We start from the raw sequence: 20,961 nt of genomic DNA, 5'->3' as shown, positions 1-20,961 counted from the left end.
ATAATGTCTCCAGATTTTCTGAATTGCAGGTAAAGTTGTTGAATGAGCAAATGTCTTGGGAGGTTTTCTGTGACCTACAATGGGAAGGTCAACTGCAAAGATTCGCCTTTTAGTAAAAATGATTTGGAAAACTGCTTGAAAAAAAGTTGTCTAACTGGCATATTTGGAATGGCATGCAAAACTGCTTTAGCATTTAATATCTTAATTGAAAAACTAATTGCATTTTTGAAACAAAACGATTAAGAACGTTTGATATAAAGGGCTATGCAAGAAGTTATGTTAAAATTGGGTGTTTTAGGGACATTTTTTGGGGGGGGGGGGGGTCCTCGTTCTTGGTATTCTAATGTTTTGCCTGCGAACTTTTTTCTTAAAAAAAATTTTTTTTAATGTTTTATTGACCTTAAGAAGTGGAATGGTCTTTATTAGGAGAGAAGTGTAGGGTTTCCCTTTAAGTGAGATATAAACTACATTTTTACTACAAATTTAAAACTACAATCCGAGGGTTTCTCCTCCGGAAGAAATTTTAAAAAAAGATGTAAAATTCTGCATTTTGAAGCCTTTTAAGGAGAAATTGGAACTACAAAAATATCAGAAAAAAATAGACAAAAAAAGCTTTTCAAAGTTATATAATTGTTACAAAATTAAGATAATACACAGTAAAAATTGTTTTGGGGTCTACAAATCAATGACTGCAGTCGACAAGCGAGGGAGGAGAAAAAAATATTGCTTTTGTTTCTTGCTTACATCGACTTTCAGTGTGAGTAGTCTTTACTCACCTCTCCAACAATGGTGCAACCAGAACTTTTTTTTTTAGGGGCAGCACATTTAAAAAAAATAATAGTCTAAAAAACTAAAAAAAACACGCTTTCGTAGCAAAATGAACTAAAAAGTGAAAAATAATCTTTGGATGATAATAGTTGACCAATCACTTAATTTTAATGTAATACAAAAAAGCATGGGGTGCTGTCTATTTACATTTTTGCTTGGACAACAAATGGAAGAAATTCAAGACAACTGATAAGAAGTCCCCCACGCTTTTTCGTATTACATTAAAATGAATTGATTGGTCAACTACTATCATCCAAAGATTATTTTTCACTTTTTAGTTCATTTTGCTACGAAAGCGTGTTTTTTTTAGTTTTTTAAACTATTATTTTAGTTTTCTGTTTTTTAGTTTTATGTTGGAGAATTATCAGGCGACGAAATTATTTATAAAACGAGTACGAGGTAATATCTTAAAGTTAAGACAAGTGCACCCTGATGGAAAGCTACTGTGAGTCATCGATGTATGTTTGTGGAAATCATATTTATATTACTTTGAAAATTTGAGATGCATTTGAATAAAAGTTTTGTTCAACAATGGTCTGATCAGCAAAGAATTTCCAATTGAAGGCTCGCCTAAATTTTGGCATGAAATTGGTTTAAAACAATTATATATCATGTTCTAATTACCTTGGAACAGTGGAACAAATTTTGTCTGATGCAGAAAAATTAAAGGTTTTTGTATATATTTAAAATAATTTTTGCGAGCATTTTTTAATGTATTTTTAAAAATTTTTCCTTTTTCTCATTGTTGGATTTATGCCAAAATATTGATTAAAATTGGAGGAAACTAACAATTTAAAGAGTTAATTAATTAATTTTATTATAGAGTATTGCATTGTCATCGGATCTGAGGTCGCATGCCAAATTTCAAAAGAATCCGATCGCTGGAAGTGGGCGAAATTTGAGCTGCAAGATTCTGTTACAAGATACATACATACATACATACATACAGGTGACGCTAATAAAAGCGTGTTAATAAAAAAATTTAGATCATATAGGGAAGGAAAGAAAGGGGGTTTGGCGGTTCTCCCCCGTAAAATTTTGAAACTTGTAGTTTTAAAACCGCAATTTAAGACTTTCTTTGCTGATGCAAGGGGGAAAAAAGTACAGGGGTCTCAGTGGAAATTCTAGAAATAGAAGTCTTAAAAACGCGATTATAGGCCATAATTGTTGACTTTTGGGTAAGGGATGGAGCTTCAAGGACTGTCCCGATCGATTTTTAAATAACAGAATTTTTTTTAAAAAAATACTAAGCACTTTTCATAATGCACTCAAAAGAACAAAATAACTTTTCTGGGTCAGAAAGGATAATATTTAAATATTCCTGTAGTTTTCAATCATTCCAAGAAAATGACCCCACAAACGAGGAAAAGTGCGGCTCAGGTCAGGTAGAGAAGTTATTAGTATTATCTAACAATTTTGTCACAAATTTGAGCATTGGAAACACGCATATTTTTGGGGGAAAGTTTGGTTTGAAATGACTTGAGCCACACTTTTCCTCGTTTATGGAGTCATTTTCTTAGAATAATTGAAAACTACAGAAATACTTAAAAAGTGTTCTTTCTGACCCAGAAAAGTTATTTTGTCCTTTTGAGGGCATTATGAAAGTGCTTAGTATTTTTTAAAAAAATATTCTGTACTTTATTCTTTTTAGTGTAAATGCATTTCAGAGATAGAATAACGTTACTATCATGAAATTTCACCTCTTTTTTTCATATAAATGCTTCATACCAAAAGGGAAAAAAACTATATACATGTCTAAAACTTTAAGCATTTGGCACTAAAAAATAATCCTTGTTCTCCTGTAGGATTTGTTTGTTCGGTCATTTAATTAGAACCATTTAAACATTAAAGGTTTGCGAAACTAATTCATATTTCACAACAGACAAAACACTCCTGATAAAGATCCGTATTTCTTTACTTAGCCCCGTTTTCGATTATTGACATATATATATGTCAATAATCGAAAACGAGATAAAAATCCAAAGAAAGCAATGATAGTGGATGAATACCATGCTTACTCCAGAGAAACCTTGATTCAAAATTTATTTTTCATGATTACTATTAATATTGCTGTTGTAAGGAAACAAAACTTGTAACAATGGGTTTTGTATTTAAACATTTAATGGGGGAAATTACAAGAAATTTGCTATTTTCCATCCTAACCAAAATAATAGTTTTATTTCAAAATTTAATTTTACAGCGTTAAGTTGTACCTTAAAATTAAGCAAATCATTTAGTGAAATCCAGTAGTCTCTAAGTGATCTAGTTGCTGAAATATAAGCAATAGCAGGCTTCAGATTACTCCGTGACAATCAGGCCAAGTATAATAAAAGTGTTTAAAAAAATAAATCGAAATCAATTGTTCCTCCCCCCCCCCCCTTAATTTTTAAAATTGAAGTTTTTCAAAAACGCAGTTGTCGACGAACTTTGAAGATTTTATGGAAAGGAGGTTCTAGAGCTCTTCCCTAGTAAAATTTTCAAAAGCATGGTCCTTAAAACTTAAGCAATATTTTATATTCAGGGACTATTCAACTTAAATTTTTTGTAAGTGTATTTAAAAAAGCCTTTTTTTTTAAATTTTATATATTACAGGAAGGCGGTTTGGAAACCCTTTCCCGTATATTTTCTTAAATTCAAGTCTTAAAAACACGATTGTAAGACCATATCTTGTCATACTAGGGCCAGAAATTTTTCGAAATTAAAGCTCAAAAAACGCAATTGTTAGCGATTTTTGAATTTGACCAATAAACTGCAACCATTAAATATTTTTAATTAAAAAATTTCTTTAAAAGAAATTAAGATTTTCCCCCGGACAGTATTATTTTTTAAAATTAAAATCACTTTGTTTTCCCATTATACGTGTTCTTTTTTTCTCTTCAATAATAAAGAATAGTTTTGAAAAACATTTAGCTCAGCATATTTAGCTCAGCATTCTGTGTGTGCGTGGGGGGGAGGGCTGTGGGTATCTCTTCTGGTTGCGCCACTGCCCTCCAACCAAAAATCTTTTAAAAATGCATATACATTTTGCAAAAGGAGCCTGTAAAGCTTTTATGACATTTTTACTTCAACTGATTACATTTCATTGATTTTCCTGCTCCTTTTGAGCGAATTAAACCAATATTACCAATACACCACTGACAATATTAAATATTTCATTATAATAAAAGGAAAATATGATTTTTTGGCTGTATAAATATAATTAAAAATTGTGTTTACCGTACCACAGTTTACAAGAAATTGTTCTTTCAGTCAAAATTATGACCACACACACATCCAAAGTTAAAGTAACATGGCTAAACATAAGAACGTAATATAACGCTATCTGCAAGTGACGGAAAATCTATAAATAATTGTGAACAAATTTTACAAAATAAGTAAATGAGCTGAAATCAATAATGAAGATTGTGGAATCAGAAAAGATAAGATATGAATTAATAATATATGTACATAATGATACTTCTTAAAATGGAAAAACGGACATTTCCCTCAAAAATGTAAGAGATTATAAATATAAAGTTTGAAGGAATAATTTAATAAGTTATCACACAATGATAAAAGTTGCCTCATTTCTTGACTTCACATAGTTCGTCAATAAAAATTTCATTGTAAATTGCAAGAAGTTTCTGTTGTCTCAAAATTCAAGATGGCAAAAATGGATCTTTATAGAAAGGTCCTTTTCTTCTGGGGCAGATCCAGATCTACATACCCGCAGACGCTGCAGTAGGGGGGGGGGCACACCACAGAAAACCCACGGTTCAAGTGACCGAAGAATATTTTTAAAAAATAAATAAAAAATGTGTACTCAAATTTAAAAACTTGAAAATATTTTCAACATTATTATAAAAATCAGGATTAAAAGTTCCTCATAACTGCTCAAAACCTTAAACTAATAATAATTACAAATAAATTTAAACAATTTAAACAAATGAACTCATAATTAAGGTAGAAATATTGAAGCAGTTAAAAACAAACAACAATCACTCGTTTAACAGAATAGTCATTTGGGGGGGGGGGGGGCGCAATCCAGTGGCCTGTTGGGGGCCCTGAAGATTTTTTTCAGGGGGGAGGGGCAGAAGTTTTAGATCCGGACCAGAGGTGGAGAGTTTTTTTTTTAAAGAAAAAAGGACTTTTGTCGCAATAACGTGAATGTCGCGTAAGGAGCGAAAATATTTATTGTTACAAGAGTTATAACAAGGCTGTAGGGCGTTTTAAAAAAACTGAAGGGCGCAACTAAAAACGCAACAGGGTGCTTTGCTTAAAAATTAACGATTACTGGTACGGAGGCACGGAATGTTTGTCGTTAAGTGAAGATTTAAAAAAAAAAACCTCTCTTCTCCGAAAACAATTTTTTTAATGTCTTAAAATGTCATTTTAAGTCTTTTCAAAATTCAAGATAGCAAAAACGGACCCTTCAAGAATCTTGTAGCATACGACAGTGTATGAAAAATGTCATTAAAGACCTGAAAAGCGAGGTGGGGGAGAGAGAGTTTTTCAAGGAAAAAAGCAAGGCTGTGGCGTCGAAAAAAAAAAAGACTACGGCTCTGATTCCGACTCCGGAAATTTTAGAACCTTCAACTCCTACTCCTTTACCACAAAAAGAGTTCGACTCCGACTTTGACTCCTCAAGCACTGGCAGAGTTGCGGACTTTGGGGGGGGGGGAGATGAGCGACTCTTTTTCCGACTCCAACTCTTGAAATTTTAAACCTTCGACTCCCGAATCCGACTCCTTCACCCCAAAATCAGTTAGACTCCGGCTCTTCGACGCTGACTCGCAACCCTGGAAAAAAGACATTTTTGTCAAGTTGTCGCGATAACGTGAATTGAAAAGACTGAGGCCGCATCTAAAAACACAACAGGGCACTTAGAGACTAACTAACGATTGCAGGTATGGGATGTTTGTCTTGATTCTAGATTTAAAGAGCTCTCTTCTCTCAAAATGTTTTTTTTTTTTTCTAAATCTCAAAGTGCATTTTTAAGTAATTTTAAAATTCATGATAGCAAAAACGGGCCCTTCAAAAACTTCTTTTATAGACCTGAAAAATGAACGGAGTGGGGGGGAGTCACAGTATGGCTTGCTGGGCGCTTTAATATGACGACAGAAGGGCGCATCTGGGCGTTAAAACAACAACTATTACAGTTGTACAGTATGGGGTGTTTGTCTGTGTAAGAAAAAAATCTGCAGGGCTCTTTAGAAGGCAAAAGGGCGCAACAGGATGTTGCTTTCTGTCAAATAAAGATGAGTCACCTCTAGATGCTCGTTAACTGTGTTCATGCAATCAGAGGTACGATAGCAAGAAAATTGATGATCAAAATTACAGAAGAAAATATTGCGGTCCTAATACACTGTTACAGAAACAAAACAAGTTATACAATTTTTATTTCGGAAAAAAAATGGAGGCAAAATATAAATTATTATTAAAAATGGTAGCGTAATGTACAATTGCTTTTTCTTTTCTGGAAGCACCCAAGAAACAAACTGAATAATCTTCTTTCATGTCTACCTGCTCTCCTCACTCCAAATCGCCGCTTTTAAATTTCCGCCAGAATTTCGCAGGTGATTCTGGGTATTGAGTAAGCTATCAGCGAATCCTAGAATTTATAATTTACTCGTCAAGACACCTGTTCAAAGCAGTGGGGGACCAAGGATTTTTACCCCCAAATAACCTTCAAAGTCGCACCAGTGAGTAGTGACAGTGATTGAGAAGAAAGGAACAAGTTTTGAAAATAAAGGCAAAATAATTCCAGGTTCCTCAGTGATTAGCTAAAAGTCTTATTACCGTAAAACATTTGTACTTAACAATTTTGAGGTGTCAGGAAAAGAGAGAAGAAAAATCGTCAGTTAAAGGGAAAAAAAATATTTTTTTAGTTACAAAAAGAAGTGGGTGGGGGATAATTTTTTGTAAAGAATATTTTTGAACAAAACAAAAAAAAAAAAATACTGGCGTAGGGGCGCATCAGCCATGTGGCCGGTTGCCCAGCAGGCCAGTCCGGGCCTGAATATAACTAATCGCATCAAAGAACCACGTGATAAAAGTTTTTAAACATGATTTTTTTTTTCTAGAAATGTTGGTGAAAATTTACAGAAAAATTCACAAAAAAGTGAATCATGTATGCTATCAATGCAAAACATTATGGAGGAAGTGAAAATCATTAGTAAGGATTTAAAAATAGTGAAGGAAACACAAGGTAAGAAATTGCAGTTTTATTCATGTGTGAATTATGTTTGTAACATTGAATTGTGATTGAATTCTTTTATTCTTATTGATTTCAGTTTGAAATAAGCATTCAAATTTAAAAATTTGCACATCAGGAGCATGAGTATGATATTCCCCTTACCAGCAGCTATTTTCATCAATCCAAATCACGAGTCGACTAAACAATTTGAGTACAGTCAAACCTCGTTAACACAAACTCGACGGGGACTCCGAAATATTTCGCGTTAACCAATTTTGCAGTTTACTGGATTTTGTGTAAGCAGAAATGTTTTTTTTTGTCTTTATGTCTCAGAAAAAAGAACCTAAGTACCTTTGTCCGAAAATGTACAACCAAGCTTTAAAATTTATAGTTTGAGTAAGAAACACAAGGTATTTGAATCAGACAATGGCTATTCGAACCATTTCTCTACAACAGTGTATTTTCAAACATCTGATTTTTCCTTGATTGCAAGATCGGATCTTCCGCTGCAGTGTTGTTGAGTAAAAAAAAAAAAACATTTTATCGCTTTAAGACCTTAAATGTTTCCAGAATTAGAAGGAAAAAAAATTTTCACAATGAAATTTTAAGTTTAGGTTTGTAAGCCCCTTGTTGAAGATTTCATTGTTCATCCAAGCTTTTTTAGTATAAGTATCGTCTACAGCTAAAATAAGTAAACTTAAAGCTTTCATCCATGTGGATTATGTTAAAGTGCAGATCTTTTTATTTTCGAAATTATTCATGTAAAAGTGTAGATATTTTCTCCCCCCCCCCTGCCCCTTTTTGTCTTCAAGACCTTAAAATTTTCTTTGTCTTATGCGGAATTTCGTCTGAATCATCTTCGTCTTAACCGATTAATTTAACACTAATTTGTAGCTGTATCTGACAGGGGATGGCATTTATTTTGCGCTAAGGGAAATTTCGCGTTATGTGAGTTTGTGTTAACAAGGATTGACTGTATTATTAATAAACAATAAAATATTAGACTTAGTACTCTTTTTTTTTTCAGGATAATTTTTTGTTAAAGCTTATTTTGCTGCTATGTATACCGAATGCATTAAATTTATCTTAAAGTCTGTAACATGTGTTTTTAATACCATGACGAGGTTAGAAATGAATAAATATTTATAGAATTCCAGCTTATATATACACTGCTCGCCACTGAAAATGCGAAACTAAGAAGGAGTGTTCAGAAATTTATGCAAATTTTAGAGTAGACGTACATCACTGAGTTATGTAAATAATGTGAAATGCGCAGCTCTCCGACACACATGAAGTAAGATATAAGGGAAGGAACTTGCAGAATGAGCAATATTCATGTCGTTATTTCTGAGTGGAGAATTAGTCAAGAAATTTTGTTTTTGTGTTGGAGAATACGTGTAACACGAGGGAATGCCAGGCCGTCATCAACAAAGGCACTTCCAGCAGATAGACGATTTTAAGAGGGGTATGGTGATCGGACTGAGAAAGGGAGGTTGGTCCGTATGTCAAATCGCAGCTGATACCCACATGGGTGCGAGCACGGTGCATCGGCTGTGCCAAAGATGGTTGGAACAATGAAATGTGGCAAGATTGAGGGGTGCAGGCAAAGTCAGAGTGACGTCAAAACGTGTGGATCGACACATCCACCGACAAGCTGTAGCAGACTCACAAGTCACTTGTTCCTCGATTCTACAGCACGTGCAAGATACCCTGAATGTTCCCGTGTCAACCAGAACCAATTCCCGTCGTTTGGTCGCGCATGGTCTGCAATGACGGTGTCGGCTTAGAAGACTGCCATTGACCCCACAACATAGACAGCAACGTTTAGTATGGTGCCAAACTAGAGTGACAATGGATGACAGAATGGCAAAATGTGGTGTTCTCAAATGAATCCCGCTTCTGTTTAACCAGTGATAGTCGCCACATACGTGTGTGGCGTCGACGTGGAGACAGATCTTTTCCAACTACTTTATAATTTAAGCAACGTCTATCGAAGACTAAGCAACCTCTTAGTCACGGTAGACTAAAAATTTTAGTGAAAATAGGATTTAAACTATTTATTAAAAAATAAATCAGCTTTATGTATTTAAATTTCGGGACGATAGGCAAACTTTTTTGAGCGAGCGCTAGCGGCCCGATAAACGGTACGTATAGAGGTACGAGGTCGACATTCCGTGGCGTCTATCATGCCTTTGCAACATAACACAACTGGTAGACTTTTGTTTTTATATTTTATACATTATAAACAATTATTTAAAAAAAAATTAGGCTTATATATTTAAGTCAAAATTGACTGATTTTTTCGCACCTTGCGTGGGTGGTAGACATGGCACGGCAACGCTTCGGACGCGGTAGACATATATTTTTCGTTATGTTTATACGTAATCCATAATATTACCGAGTTTCAGCCTTATATATATGAGACAATTTCACAAGTTTTTGCAACATATTGCAAAATTTTTTATTAATTATTGCAACAATAACTTTTTGGTAGACTCGCGTTTTCTTCTTTTAAATAAACTAATCTAAGATTTAAAAAAATTCTGGCTTTATTTAAATAATGTATTAAAAACTGTCGCTATCTCCCCTACTATAACGTTTTGGGGCGCAATTGCGTACAATTCCGTATCACCTCTAGTTCGTATTCAGGGCACTATGACAGCCCAACGATACTTGGATAATGTGCTGCGGCCGGTGGCAATCCCTTGCCTTCAAGGGCTACCTAATGCAATTTTTCAGCAGAATAACGCCCGACCACACAGTGCTCGCATCTGCCAAGATGCTCGCCAAGGCACACAGATGCTTCTCTGGCCACCATACTCTCCTGACCTGTCACCAATCGAACATGTGTCGGATGTGATTGGATGCCGTTTGCAGACTCTGTCCCTGCCTCATTCAGATGTCGAACTGTGGCAAATGGTTGAAAGGGAATGGAGAGCACATCATCCGCACCTTATTGACTCTATGGCTAGACGTGTTTCTTCGTGTATCGCTGTCCGCGGTAGTCCTACATCCTACTGAGCCGACGCCATTCTCACTCTGTATTCTGCCTATCATTTTGAAGTTAAGATCATTTATTATTCCTTGCTGTCTGTCTTTTTTTTTTTTTCAAATTTCATCACTTTCTGACCACTCCTTCTTGGTGTTGCATTTTCAATGTCAAGCAGTGTATATATGTACACACACACACACATATATATATAACTTGATATAGGCAGCTCATACAAAAGCAAGATGGGCTTTTTCACTTACCAAAATAAAGGGGCATTGCCTTTCCACTTTTAAAAGCTTAAAATTATCGATAGGTCGAAAATTGATTGAGTCATGTGGTTAAAGAAAAAAGAATTAACTTAAGTATGTGTTTTATATTTTTCTTGTGTTATTTCATGAAATTTAAAATGAACCTCTTCAAAATTGGAAGGAGTGTGTATTGAGGACATGTGTTCTGAAATTTAAGTCAGTGTCACAAATTTATTTGGCAAGGTCATTTAACCAATGCTGACCTTAAACGGGAATAATATTGCCTAACTTCCCACAAAAAATCCACTTTAGTGGAGTTACTAACCTAACTCGTCCCTCCTGCATCTCTTTGGACCCTTCCCCTTGCTTTTTTGGTGTACCAGCTTCCCATACATCTAATTCTTCTTATCTGATCTAACTTTCTGTTACATTAGCCTGGATAATTGGGAGTTTACTGAAAGTGTAATTTGTTTGAGCCTTGTGTTAACAGATGAATTGAGGGAAAAAAAATCTAATGAAAAAGAAGTTGCTAATAAGTAATGAAGATTTTCCTAAATTTCACAAAATGTCATAAATATTGCATCTCGTAAACAAGGAGGTGCGCAAATTTTGGGGCCCATCACAAATGATGTTTAGCCCCCCCCCCCCTCCCATTTTATTGTTTACCCTTATATTTAACCTCTCATTTTAGAAATTTCGAGCCCCCTTCAGGCTCAAGCCCAGGCCAACAGGTGTCCCTTCTCTCCCCTCCCCCCTGTGCACGCCCCTGTTCTTAAATGTTAAAATGACTACAACTTTCTGACAGTTAGGGATACAAAGGTGTATATTTGAGCACTCAATCCTAGTGAACCTGCATTCCGATCCAGATAAAGCAGACTGTGATGGTGGTCAATTTAGTAATTTATTTTATGCTTTTGTTTATTTTGATTACATAGATACCTACAACAATTTCATTGTATGGATTTTAAAATGCATTTTATATTTAGTTTCAACTTTACGCTAATGAATTAATAAATTACGCTTTATGAAACAAAAGAATCTTTTTTTTAGCCAAATTATTCAGAAAGATTGAAGAAAATCATGAGGATTATGAGAAGAATATTGAAATCTTGAGCAGTAAAATATCAGAAGTAATATTGTTTCAATGTTTAAATTTTAATGAAGCGTAATTTTAGCAGAAATTATTTGAAATAACTTTTAAAACGTAATTGATTCCCCTGCTACTTTACTCAACTTAGATTCCCTTTTGGACTTGATGTAAAAGTTTTACTAGTATTTGCAATAATACAATTAAATTCAAAAAAATTTCTAGGTACTCTTCTTAAAAGTTCAATTGTTAGGTTAAGTTATTTGATATGAAGTGAAATATTGCAGAAGTGTTGGGGGAGGTTTTCTGGGGTCGATTCAGGCATAAATTGGGTGTGCTTTGCTGCCCCCTTCACAAAATTCCATATAATAAAAGCAACCACTTCACGAAAGTACACCTTTCACAAAATTTAATTGCAAAAACAGTTCTTTCATTACTTGTAAGCTTAATCAATTCGTCCAAAATCAAAACATCATGGGAAAAAACTCTCCTGCTTCCAGGTTATTTCCCAGTGAATTCCTTTCGGCCAAAGGGATTTCAGATTAGATTTATGATAGCTAACAATGCTGTATACAAAATGACAGAGTTTTTTTCATCCCCCCCCCCCCCAAAAAAAAAGCTCACAAAAATTTATTCTTTTCACAAAATGTAGGCCTAAAAAAAAACCTGGTTCAACCCCTGGTTTGTGGTCTTATCTGTAATTCAAAAATACACTAAAAAGGAAAATGAACAATGCATTCAAAATGATTCTTTTTAAATACAATCAAGCCTGCTAAGAGGAATAATCAATTTGCCATGAGAAGCTATTCCAATAAGAGGGATATTCTATTACTCTGAACCTGCAAAATACCGTTACAAACGACGGTTTAGTTTCTTGAAAAACTGTTGCATTAAGAGGGATATTATTTTAGAAGAGTAGAGGGGGTGGGGAGAAAAAAAAGGTTGAGCTTAATTCATTAAAAAAATGATTCAGCTGTTTCAAATGTTATCTACACTAAACAATGTTGATAGTCCAAATTTTTGCAAAGATGACAGAAAAATGATGTAAAATCATTTCAAATTTTTAAGTATTAGAGTGAAAATTGGAAAACTAACATTTTTCAGTAGGTTTGTTGATATTTTCAACAGTTTTCTGGAAGCTGTGGTTGCTTCCAGCTAAAGTGCATCATTCCACTAGGGCACTTCATCATCATAGAGAATTACTAATTGAACAACAAGCGAAGAACATGTATGAAAAGCAAAACGCGTTTCTTCAAATATCTCAGAATCTCATTTCTGGAGATACTGCCTTACTGCATCAGTATTATATGTGTTATTTGGAGCAGGAACAGGACAGCTCCAATAGATAACAAATAATTACAAATAGGTAACATTATATTAATTTTGTTAAAATGTCGTTGAAATTGCATTCATAGAGGCAAATTACAATATAATATAAATATGTAGGCAAAATCTTTATTTTTTTAACTTTTTTGTGAATCCTGGCCAGTTTTCAAAATGGGAAGCTGTCCCCTTCTTGCCCCATGGTCTTCAATTGAAAAATGGCTGTTACCAAAATTAAATTAGCCGGAGGTAGTTTATGATTAATTGATTAAATAAAAACAGAACCACTTTTTTTGCTGTAATTTATCTGATTTCCAATTTTTTTATGCTTGTGAAATTACTTGCTAAATGTTAAAATTGTATAGGTTTTTTTTTTTTTTATGTTATCATTAACTTATGGGTTTAAGAGTTGAAAAATGAGTCTTTTTGTTATTTTTTTTTAATCTGTCAAAAATTCATTATAAATTTTTAAAAGAATGTGTTTATGAATGCTGACCTTTCAATAAAAGGGGTGTTGCTGTTAACTTTTCCAACAATGTCTTTCAACATTCTGCCATTTCTCAGGCTATTATTCCAAAAGGACTGTAATGACAAATATTCTTTGATGCATTAATATTTGCTCAAGATTAAATGATTTCTCCTTTTACAAATGAATTACAACTTCTAAATAATGAAGACAAATTTTTCTCGTCATAACCTGAAAAAAATGACTCAAATAATAGTATAAAAATACAAGGGGTTCATTACTTATTGTTTGTGTTTTATGTGGTTACTAATGGTACCCGCACAGCGTTGCCGGTAATAGGAAAATTAAAAGATCTTTTTGTTCGCCTGTATATTTACAAATAATGTATGGTGAATTTTCTCGCCGATTGGCTTGTACCCATATTACAGTTCCATGTTATGATAATTTCGTAATTTACTCGTACACCTTATGATAATTTTGTTCTTAAAATTGGAATGGAAAAAGAACCATATCAAATTTTCAAAAAATCGCTTCGAGGTGCACACTCCCATGCTACAAATTAACTTGTGCCAAATTTCATGAAAATCGGCAGAACAGTCTAAGAACTATGCGCGTCACAGAGATCCAGACATCCTCCGGACATCCAGACAGAGAGACTTTCAGCTTTATTATTAGTAAAGATGATCTTTATTTCACTAAAGTCCTCTAGAAATTACAGATATTGTTTCAATCATGTGAAAAATATGTACAAAGAATACAAATACAAATGTGATGACCAGCAACAGGCTCTGGGCCCAGCTAGTCTGGTCCTACTCAAGTTATTAGTCCCCAATGAAGATCAATGGCCCTCTTAAAGCTATCTACCCCCTTGCTCATTACCACCTCTTCAGAAAAGCTGTTCCAAGTGCCCGCAGCTCTACTAAAGTAGTAGTTTTTCCTAATTTCCTGAGATTTGCAGAGCTTAAAGCAATGACCCCTTGTCCTACTTTCCATGCAAAAATTTAATCCATTAACATCTTTCATTTTGATAAATTTGAATTATGTACTCTCTGACTCTCCTTTGCTCCAGGCTATATAGTCCAAGAGCCCAGGACGCCAGACCTTACTTATTTTCCAACTAACAAAATGTGTGTAAGACAGAATAGAGTTAACATGTACTTTGAACATAAGTGTGTGTCTATTAACTTGGACCCATTGCCAATTTACAGGTACTAGGTACTGAATGTATGCAAAAACAGTGATAACCTTAAGTATTTTCTAAGTTTCAATTTTTATATTATGATACTCAGGGAACTATTTCAAAACATTTTGTAAGCTACCAGACTAATTGTATGGGCCAAACATCCCGCAAGACACAATCAAAACATCGCTGTGAGTACGAGGGCGACGTTATTATTCTTCCGCTTAAGCACTAAAAAATATCGTCTGCTTTCAAAAAGCAACATTGTTAAAGCAGAAAACCTAGTAAAAAGAACATGAAACAGGATTTCAGTGAAACCCGGGTTTTATGTCCCCAAATCTATGTTTTCCCCACATTTCACATTTTTTTTCATCAGGTTCTCCAGTCTTGACTGCTAACTTAGACCGAGGACCAATTTGCAGTTACTGGTTACTGAATGTACGCAAAAACAACGATAACGTTACTTATTTTCTGAGTGCTGATTTTTACGTAAGTCCGAGTTACATCTGAGTTAAATTAGCATTATTTGCATATGAAAAAACTGGGATCTGATGAAAAAACATGAATTGTGGGGAAAACGTAGATTCGAGGGCGTATAACCGGAGTTTCACTAAAATCCTGTTTCATGTTCTTTTTACTAGGTTTTCTGCTTTAACAATATTGCTTTTTGAAAGCAGACAATATTTTTCAATGTTCAAGAGCAAGAATAATAACATCGCATTCGTACTCACAGCGACGCTTTGATTGTGTCTGGTGGGATGTTTGTCCCATACCATTAGTTTGGCAGCTTACAAAATGATTTGGAATAGTTTCCTGTGTATCATAATATAAAATTGGGACTTAGAAAATAAATAAGGTTATCACTGTTTTTGCATACATTCAGTACCCAGTACCTGCAAATTGGCCCTTGGTCCAAGTTAATAGACATGCTTATGTTCAAAGTACATGCTAACTCTATTCTGTCCTACACACATTTTGTTACTTAGAAAATAAGTAAGGTCTGGCGGCCCTGAGCTCTCTGACTAATAAATATTGAACCTACTAAGTCTGGTATCATAATCTGAATCTGAAAGTCCCCTGGCTAGTCTAGTTACCCTTCTTTGAACCCTTTCCAAATGCAGAAACATCGTTCTTTAGATAAGGTGGCCAAAACTGAACAGCATTCCATACTCGAAAAATGAGGTCTTACTAAACTCCTATATAAAGGCAGAAGAACCTTCTTAGATTTGTTTGAAATAGGTCTATTGATAAACCCAAGCATGTCAGTATTGGGAAGTTTTTAAGCATTTCATGTTTTTCATAAACCTTGTATTTATTTATAAATGTTAAAAATACAAATAACCTCAAAAAAAAAAAAAAAGTTAAAATGTTATTAGTTTCTGAAATTGTGATTTAAAGTATATTGATTAATGCAGCGGTGCCAAATCTATGGCCCTGAACCACATCTGGCCCGTGAAGCTGATCTGTATGGCCTGCTATTTTGTCCAATGTTACAAATCAAAAAGCAGGATTAGTGACAATGTTACAAATTTGGAGTTGAATGTTCAGAAATTAGTTTCTGAAAAGCATGCTTTAAATAAATTAGCATAAAGTAATGATAACAACAATTACTGGTTTGTAATTTTCTTCCCTTTTCCATATTTTCCCATGTCATTTAGAAAAGAATGACATATTTTCAAATTTTATGTGTGTTTTGGCCCGCAAAAATAATTTTGATATGAGGTCCGACCCTCGGGCAAAAAAAGGTTGGGCGACACTGAATTAATCCATGCCAATGTTAGTGAAAGCATAATCAATATCTTTGCCTTGATAACTATTGCAAATAATTTGCTGTTTGAAAACTGACATCAAATTTATCATGCTGATGTTTTCATTCTCTAAATATTTTTTAGAATGCTCAATATTTAAAACAACTGAAACTTCAAGCTGAAAAATATGATGAACAACAAAACTTTTGTAAGAAAGTTTTCAAAGACATAGAAGATGAGCAAAAACATTTTGAAAAGTAAACATTTGACTCTTTTATTTCCAAAATTCAAAATGTAGTGAAATTTGTAGAAGTCAAAATTAGAGGAAGGTGAGAAACATCCCCTAACCAACCCATTATGTAGTCCTGAAAAGAATAGGCAGAAATTTTCTTTTTGGTTTCTTATTTGAATTGTCCCCTAGCACCCCCCCCCTCTTGTGTATTTTTTATATAAATATTTAAACATATGATATGTACAAATAAATTTGTGGCAGCAAGACAATCAAACTTGCTTATGACGAGCATAAAAGGACCAGATATTTGCTCGTTATAACCAAGTGCTTGGAAAAAACAAATTTGAAAAAATAAAAATTCATACAAACATGATTTTTTTTCTATGAAATAGCAAAGAAGTTTGTTAGATAGCTTTGGACTATCTTATTATCTCTTTCTTGGGTTATTTTATTTAAGGAATACTCATGGCCTGAGAAATCTCTGCACTCACACCCGTTTTCGAAAAGTATTTAAATTTCTTCTGCATTCTAAAAGCCATTGAGTATGTTGAGGTTTGTTCACTGTTCAGCTGCATATTCTACACATTTGTCTTTGTTGTTGTCAATGTCATATTTCTTTTATCTGCGTCAGCTTGAATTTTAGCTTCAATACTCTCGGAAGTGATGAAATTAGCGTCAACAAAAACATAATTTTCAAAATTCCACAATTAAAAAGAAAAAAGGACCATCACTTGTTCTCAGACTTTGAATTATGACTAACTTTCAATTGACTTTGGAATATAAAAGGAATTTTTCCAAGCGGGTAAGTTAAGCTGGAAGTCAATAGAAATTTTATGAATCACAAATGCAGTATGAGACCCAAATCCCGAATGCTAGGGACAGCAACCTTTCCAGTCTTCAGAATTTTCTGGATTTCGGATTCCGACTCAAAAAATAATGAAAACTCTCCTGTCGTGCAGTATTTGTCATGTTTCTCTTGGTTTTGATAATGTTCACTCTAAATTTGTTTTACTTGTGATCAATCGGAATAAAAGCATACTTCATTGTGCTAAAACAAAAATCGGGGACAATTTGTAACAGTGTATAGTCCATGGATGTAGCTTTTTATTATTATGTGATGTGCTGATTAATACAATAAATGCTTTTTTTTTTTGCAAAAGATAATTTTGTACTTATGTTCAATAGGCTTTGTATTGCATACTTATGAGAAGGAAGAGAGAATTATCATTAACCGAAAGTGGATATTAAAAGATTGCGGCACATTGATAGCAAAATGCTTATTTATGTAGCGTCAAAAAAGGTTTTTTTTAAAAAAAAAAAAGCTGAACTCTAGGTACACTGTGTTTTCAACTAGTAATTGTCAAATGTTAACAATTTTAAACTTATAAAACTTTCAAGAAAAAAAATTATTATAATTTTTAAATATTTGAGGAAAACGTTTCGGGTCTCGGATTTCCAAAATGGGTCTCCTTCTGTATATTACTGCTTTAAGCAGAATTTGTTTGTTAAAAGCAAGTTATGCCCCCAACATGGACTTAACATTGTACCAACCAAATCTTTCTGATTTCCTGGCTAAATTTGGGTTCTCTCTAAAGCAGGGCTCATTATGAGTGAGTTTAACTGTACATCGTTGACGAAATTTTTATGTTGATCCTAAAACTTCAACCATACAAAATTACAAATTGAATGATATGTCTTTACTTTTAAAATAACTATTTTTAAAAAGAAAGTATTTGCTAGAATTTTTATTCACATTGGAAATATTTCAAAAGGGAAACATATTGCCTCTGCCAAAATCCATATTAAATCAGAACACAGGCTTTTTATTAAGTACGATCCCTGAGCCTGAATGATGCCAGCAAAACACAACTTCCACTTTCCACTCATTTATGCTTTTTACATACATCCTAAAATTGTTTTTGTATGTTTTTTCAAAGTACGCTATGATTTTGATTTAGAAAAGTTTTTGTAACATGTCTTTCAGGTATACAAAGAATATGGTTACAGATATAGGCCTTAAAATCCACAACTCAATGAGAGGTTTAAGGGATAATCTAGAAGAGAATCTGGATGGAAAGTTCAGTGCTTTAAGAAATTTTATTTCTATATCTAATGAGGAAAAACAGGTTTGTTTCAATGTGTTATATAGCTTTATAGCTTATATTTAATAATTTAAATTTAGTTTTCTGCAAGATGTGCAAAAGCTATAAAATTACTAAACTACAGTTATAAATACAGACCTGAGATTTTTTCTTGAATACGTGATTTTCCTTTTTTTTTTTGTCATTTTTGTGATTTCTTGTTATTTTTTCCTGCAATTTGTTTGCTTTCTATGGGATTGTATGTAAAATAGTTAATTCATACATAATATAGTTCGCTTTCTCACAGCAAAGCTGCTGTTGAAAGAGAGTTTGAAAAAAAAATTGAAACAAAGCATTAAAAAAGAGTAATGTGTTCTGGCAGTAGCATGGGGGGGAGAGGGCAGATGGATGATCCGCAAAATGTGTTTTTTATTTTATGAAAAATATAAAAATTTCTGAAATAAATCTTTCTGAACTTTTACACAATATTTCAAATAATAAGTAATTTATCAAAGCCAGTAGCATCACTGAAGGCTGAAGGGGTGAGGCATTTGGGCAGGGCATAATCAATAGGGGCAGGGTGACATCCAAATGGATTAAAGAGTTAATAAAATTTTTAGAATGTCCTTTCTGAATTTTCACCTTATTTTAAATTATTTAATCTATCAAACCCAGTAGCATCAATTAGGGTGGGGAGGGGGACTTTGGTGCAGTATGACATCCTTCCAATCGCAGGGCAGTATCTGACTTTTGTGTGAGCAATTGATTTCAGGAAAAGTGCATGAACTAGAGGTGAACATTTTACACCAAGTCGAGAGTTACAGGAAAAAAATAATTTTGGTTTACTGAGAGGATTTTGGTTTGCAAAAGAAAGTATTTAAAATGTGCTTAAAAATAGATTTTGGTTACCAGACTCTTGTATGATCAAAGATATGTTTTTTTATTTTTGAACTGAAACTAATATGGTATTAATATTTAGTTTTAGTCAAAAAAAAAAAAAAAAAAAAAACTTTTTTTTGATTGGACCTTCTTTCTTTCAGAGAAATGATGATTATTGGCGACATAAAAAGTTATTATCTAGGCAGAATATTGCAATTGCTGATTCCCCATGCTTTGTATCCACAAATTATGCTTCTTCCATATCAAAACCCAATTTTGAAGATGGCTGTAGAGACAATTATGGATTAAATTCAGAAAAATATTTGATGAATTCCTCAAATCATCTTGGAGAACGTGCCAGAAATTTTTCACATTATGGAATCGTGCCTGAAGATTCACCCATGTTCTCTAAAATGTTAGAAAATAAATTACAGAAATCTAGTACTTGCAACCCATTCAATTATGGTGCAAAATTCATTCTAAAGAAAAACTTAAATACCAGTAGAGGACAAAATGCATCTAATTTGAACATTAGCAAAGAATCATTGGCCAAAACACAGGTAAAAAGTGGGGAAAAGGAAGTGTTTGCTATATCGCCAGATGTCTTAAGCTGCGATGAAATGGGGTACGTAGGTAAATTGCGATCGTCCAAACGGAAAACCTTAAATGCAAAAAGAACTGCTGTACCTTTGCCAAAGAAAAAAAGAAAAAATTGCTCAAAAAATCAAAAGCAGAAAAAAATTAAGAAAACAACTCCTCAAAACCAAAATGATAAAAGTAACTCAATTAAAACTGTAAAAGCACCAGTTATGCGAAAATTAAAGTCTAGCAGCAAAACAATAACAGCAACAAGTAATGCAGGTGTAACAAGTTGCACTCTGTTCTCTGCTTCATTTTGTTCTTCTCCAGGTTTAAATCTTTATGAAGCTATGAATTTTAAAAAAGAACAACAATATTTTGCATAAGCAACAATATGTTTTGTTATATATCATTTGCTGCACAAATATTGTAAAATGTGATGTGATATATTTATATGATTAAATATGATGTGATAAAAATTCCTAAAACAGAAAACTACAATAAATTCAAATAAAGCTACTTAATTTATTGGGTGAGCATACAGTTTTATAAACTGACAAGAAATGTTCTGAAAAAAAAAATAATAATAATAATAAATGCATTTTTTCTTTGTTTTAACAAAATGTTTCACACTGCAACCTCTTTTTTGAACTGTTTTTTCTTATTTAAAGTAATTAAGTATTTCTGAACTGTAAATGTTTTGAGGATATATAAAACGTTTTCTTATAAATTTTTTGTTGAGTTTAATATGATTCAACACAGAAAATATTTCAAAATAGGTTTTTAACCTACTGTGTATAACCTTGCATAAGAAGCAATAAATTCTAAAAAAATACCTACATAATGGTCATTCCATACAGATTCAACGGATGAATGCGATCGGATAAATGCGCTGAACCATTTTTAATTTTTTTGAAACTCATATCCCAAAAAAGATGCATATGAATGATGTTTAAAACCACTTTTATTTTTCCTCTAACCTTAACCCTTGATTTTTTAGAGGTCATCAAAAGTCATTTTGGTAATCAAAAATAGGACTTTTAGACCTTTGCATTTTGGCCCAAATCTAATTGAATAACAATCATGGCAGAACATTTTACATTTTGATGTTAAAGTACATAAAATAGTAATCTCACACACTGA

General features: G+C 33.3%; 1 protein-coding gene across 6 annotated transcripts in view; it reads left to right on the top strand.

Annotated features, from left to right (window-relative positions):
* The window catches only part of LOC129229421 (uncharacterized), a 43,868-nt gene extending 23,350 nt beyond the window's left edge, over positions 1 to 20,518 (top strand). For 5 of the 6 annotated variants that reach the window (XM_054863725.1, XM_054863722.1, XM_054863723.1 and 2 more), the window contains 5 exons: positions 6,891 to 7,015; positions 11,294 to 11,373; positions 16,192 to 16,304; positions 18,264 to 18,405; positions 19,401 to 20,518. In XM_054863725.1, the coding sequence (XP_054719700.1) occupies positions 6,891 to 7,015; positions 11,294 to 11,373; positions 16,192 to 16,304; positions 18,264 to 18,405; positions 19,401 to 20,204 (1,264 nt within the window). In that variant the 3' untranslated portion in view covers positions 20,205 to 20,518. The remainder of the gene's footprint in view (positions 1 to 6,890; positions 7,016 to 11,293; positions 11,374 to 16,191; positions 16,305 to 18,263; positions 18,406 to 19,400) is intronic. The other variant, XR_008581097.1, reaches the window with a different exon arrangement.
* Positions 20,519 to 20,961: the final 443 nt, after the last annotated feature.

Source organism: Uloborus diversus, chromosome 9, assembly GCF_026930045.1.
Source record: "Uloborus diversus isolate 005 chromosome 9, Udiv.v.3.1, whole genome shotgun sequence".
In the NCBI taxonomy this organism is placed as follows: Eukaryota; Metazoa; Arthropoda; class Arachnida; order Araneae; family Uloboridae; genus Uloborus; species Uloborus diversus.
Note: the sequence above shows the minus strand (reverse complement) of the source record. Positions and strands in the feature narration are given on the sequence as shown.